The sequence below is a fragment of the Hyperoodon ampullatus genome (genome assembly GCF_949752795.1).
Source record: "Hyperoodon ampullatus genome assembly, chromosome: 8".
Taxonomy (NCBI): domain Eukaryota; kingdom Metazoa; phylum Chordata; class Mammalia; order Artiodactyla; family Ziphiidae; genus Hyperoodon; species Hyperoodon ampullatus.
The window spans coordinates 51,030,159-51,034,754 of NC_136921.1; the positions used below are offsets into that span (position 1 = coordinate 51,030,159).

At 35.8% G+C, this 4,596-nt stretch overlaps 1 protein-coding gene across 1 annotated transcript; it reads right to left on the minus strand.

Annotated features, from left to right (window-relative positions):
• Positions 1-1,219: 1,219 nt before the first annotated feature.
• LOC307057395 (ATP synthase membrane subunit K, mitochondrial) lies at positions 1,220-1,537 on the minus strand. The gene has a single exon (XM_079710592.1). The coding sequence runs from the start codon at positions 1,491-1,493 to the stop codon at positions 1,317-1,319; it is 177 nt and encodes a 58-aa protein (XP_079566718.1). The 5' UTR covers positions 1,494-1,537; the 3' UTR covers positions 1,220-1,316.
• Positions 1,538-4,596: the final 3,059 nt, after the last annotated feature.

Here is a 4,596-nt window from a genome sequence, read left to right on the forward strand (position 1 = left end):
TTGGAGGGTCACCCAAACCCATGGTGGACTTGCACTAATAATAAAGGGAAAAAACATTATATTAAGTTATATAGGGGGGCAGGGAGGGTAGTTGCTTATTACTTCAGCATAACCTAAGCCATTGATACCTCTATACCGTCTAGTAATATGATCAAGGAATCTAGCTCCAAACATAATTCTTAGCCTGTTTTGCACTGAGTCAGTGCAATCATTAAGATGTCTTTGTTACTGACCCAAAATAAAGAAGGAAGGAAAAAAGATGAAAAAAGAAGAACACAGCCTACCTCATTTAGAAATATGAGTTATTTTTCCCCCTTTCAATCTCTTCTACCTCATTACTAAATTCTTCTGCTTTCATCTCTAAAAATCACTCTTCAAGTTTGCCTTTACCTGAGGTGGCCAAAGGCCAAAAGTTTTCAATCGTAGTTCTCATTAAAATTCCAAACATGATTTCTTCTCCTGTCACCTAATTAAACAAGTTCCTTTTTTTGTGTGTATTCAGCAATAATGCTGTCACTTTTCTATATACTCTACTGACTATAATTAATTATTACTTTATCTAGAACTTAGTGGACTATAATTCTTCAGGCCAATTTTATAAGAATTATTGTCTTGACAGAAACCTAACCTTGAAGAGATTACCAGGCACCATCATTATGAGTCTCTACATGGCAGTATATAATCCTATCGCTGTATGACAATGCCCATGGATCTTGGCACTCAGCTACATAAGTTAGTGGCAACAATACTGAAAATGGCAGCCCATTCACCTCTCAGGGTGACAGCACTAATACAGCTGCTTCTCTTCATTTGTGCTCTAGAGGCTGATTCAGGAGATGGTGTGACAGAAAATCTTGGAAAAGGAGTTTATCACAGAGTAAAGAAAGGAAAGTCTCCCAATATACTGCATTTTCTCTCCTTGCCGAACAATATATGTCTTTTGTCTCCTTAGAATTAGGCTTCCTAGGTAATTTTAGGATGCTGAATGTGGGAAGGAGGGACCTATGATCTTTACTATCCATTTGTCCTTGTCATTTCCTCTGGAAAATCAGTCTTTTGACCTTCGAAATTCTTTGTTACTTTTTTCACATTTGGTGTAATCATCTATGCTTGTTTCCTAGACTTATTTTACAGCAGTTATTTCTCATTAAAAAATAAAGTAATTAAATAGTATCAAGCTAATGAACTCATTTCTCAGAACTCTTTTTTTTTTCCAGGTTCATAATTTATTGTACAAATTGGGTATCACATGATGAGTTGACATTAGCTTTTTCAGGCATGGGAACTTAACAGATGAGGTACAGTTGAGAATCCGTTTATGTTGCTTTCACAGCTGGAGTTTTTTTAGACCTTAACTTAAAGTATAAAACTATCAAAGCAATACCTCCGTATGTGGCCAGTACACAATTCATTCTCCCTGTGAGAGTGTAAGAGTTGAAATATTTTTTGATACCAGTGAATTGGAACTGGGCATCAGTTTCTGGACCTGCCATGATTTCAATCTTCCAAAACGAACAGACCCCACTGCAAGTGTCCTTCAACTCTCTCAGAACTCTTAATTCCCCCCACCCAAGCAGAATAAGTTAAGCTGCAACTCTTAAGATAAAAGCTACTGTTTAACTCCACAAACGGCTATTGCCTCCATGTGTGTGTCAGTGACTCTGTATACATGCTACCTTATGAATACAATCATTTAAATACTAAAACCAATTCAGGAACTAATGCTTTATATACAGATAAATGACAAGAAACTACTACATCACGTTATTTTATTCTATTATTGTTACCTGTATCATTTTAGTCTCCACAGCTACACTGCAAACAGGAATTCTGTCTAATACACCAAAAATCACCTAGCAGAAAGCTGATCATTTTTAAAGGAAATTAATAGTTTGTTAAGCAAATTGTTTAACTTAATCAGGGGCAAAAGGAAATCTGTAATGCTTTCAGATCTCTTTCAAAGTATGTAGACAGTGAGGTCGGATTTATTTCATTACATTGGTTTGGTTTGGCTTAGTTTTCTCTTCTAGTGTTTTCATGCAAGGTTTAAATATAGAGGAGATATATATATATATATATATATATTAAAAAAAAGATGTATGAGAACCCTTTCAGATACACTGGACCCTACATCTTTCCTCTATCCACAGCTGGAGATATTTGATCCCCACTCAGTCGTGCCCCAGACTTTGGATTTAGTATGTCTTTTAAAAGAGAAAATTTAGTTTAGTAGATGATTCATCATTAAGTCAATGTGTAGTATTTTATACAAAAGCCTGGAAAACGATAATAATCATAATTGTGATGGCCATACACAAACTAAACTTTAATAAGATTTTTTCCTCATGATATTAACAAAAAATAGTTTTTTCTGTAGTTAAGATTTATATTGAATATTATTTCAAAAAGTGATCACAGAGACCTTGAAAACACCAAGAATATTGTTTTCCGTAATGTCCTCTAAAACAAGAATAAAGGTGTTCACTTGTCTTTGTGTTCCCTTGTCTTTGTGTTCCCTTCATGAAGTATTTTCTCATTGTATTTCAAATGCATATGGAACTGTAATAAGCAAGTATCGGGTAATGCTGTAGACTCATATTTTTCATAAAATCACGAGAAGTCATCTCTGATTTTCAACAAGTGCTGACTTCTTACCTTGAAAGCTAAGGTGAATATGAGAGATAACATCCATATATCAGCTTATGATTTTCTGAAAAGTCAAGATGGTACTCAGAGATTGAAAAAGAGAAAATCTGTGAACAGTATTCTATTAAAAGTTACCAAAAAAATTATACTCAGATACCTATAGACCTCAAAATGTGAAACAAATATGGTGTGCCTTCACCACACACAAAAAAAACATATCCAAAGATTCTAACCTTTTTACTGGCTAAAAGTATAACAGTTTGATAATGACATATACTTAGCACTTACAATCACTTACCATCAATAATATTTTGTTCCTTGAAACTGGCTACTAACAGAGCAACAAGTTTGCAGATGGCAAGACTTCCAAGAAAAACTAACGTGTTCTGAGTGCTTACTAAAAATACCTCCCTCTGCAAAAGAAAGGCAGAAGCCTCACATGATATCAGAAATGGACAGGCTGATAGGGTTTTTACACGAAGGTACAAGGAGAAAGAAGAACAAGAGAATGAGATGTATTTTCATTACAAATAGATATGGTCAGCTGACAGCTTTGAATTTTGATTTGAGGCATAGTAAGAGAACAAGACAAGAAAGATGACCTTAGGAGTCATCCAGGCAGCAATGACAACTAAAAATTCAGAAAAAAAATGGGTTCTTCCTGAGTTAGAAACTGAAAGAGAAGATACAGTTCACTATACATAGGTCCAGAAAAGTAGAGTTCAGGATCCAAGGAAACACAGCATTTGAAGATAGTGGTGGTCAAAAAGTTTATAGGCAATATTCACTCAAAATAAGCCATTGCATTTGATGATTAGGAGATTATTGGAGACATTTAAGATAGCAATTTCAATAGAGTAATCTGAAGGCACCCTATATATCTCTCTAATGTAACACTGATTATATTTACGTAAATATTATTTATACATCCCTATGTACCCACATATAGAGTGTACACTATGTACTGTTGGCTCCCATATATCTGCGTTTCTGTATGTATATCATAATACAAACAGTTCACACAACATGGGCTTGCCACTCAATGAATTTTCAAAGTGAACACACCCATGTAACTAGCACTCAGGTCAAGAAAAGGAACATTACTGGCCACCCAAAAGTCCCAACCCCCTCTCCCTCTTCCAGTAACTACCTCCTATGCACGGGTAATCAGTCATGTATCATTTTAATCCCAGAAGAGTTCACAGTCCTTGGAACTAAATAAATGCATTTAGAATACACAGATTTTGGGCTTCCCTGGTGGCGCAGTGGTTGAGAGTCCACCTGCTGATGCAGGGGACACGGGTTTGTGCCCCGGTCTGGGAAGATCCCACATGCCGCGGAGCGGCTGGGCCCGTGAGCCATGGCCGCTGAGCCTGCGCATCCGGAGCCTGTGCTCCACAACGGGAGAGGCCTCAACAGTGAGAGGCCAGCGTACCGCAAAAAAAAAAAAAAAAAAAAAAAAAAAAAGAATACACAGATTTTGATTACAAAAGTTAGGAAGGGAAATAAAACACAGAGAGTAAAGAAAATGAGTATACACTACACTATCATGACCCAATTGCTAAAGATTTATAGTTTCTATGTCATATTGAACTTGAAATAAGCTCCAGTTAAGAGATGACAGAGAAAAAGAAGATAAAATTCTCTCAGTTACAACTTTGTAACATTGAACCACCTAGTACCCTTGAGAATAAGATCAAAATTAGGTAACTAGTACCTAGAAAAAGACCAAAATATTAGTTAATTTTTTGAAATATTTATTTAAGATAGATAATTTCAGATAAGAGAAAGTCATATAGTACATTCTGATAAACACATACAAATTAGAAAATTAAATTGGGATTCCATGCTTGTCACCCTGGAACTTGCCAATAACATTGTGATATTAACTTCCAAATGCCTTCAAACCTCCAACCCACCATACTACCAACACTGTCATTCTCAGCAGAC

What these genes read in the sequence shown, in the direction of transcription:
- LOC307057395 (XM_079710592.1), bottom strand. Translation starts at nt 1,493, where the DNA reads ATGGCAGGTCCAGAAACTGATGCCCAGTTCCAATTCACTGGTATCAAA.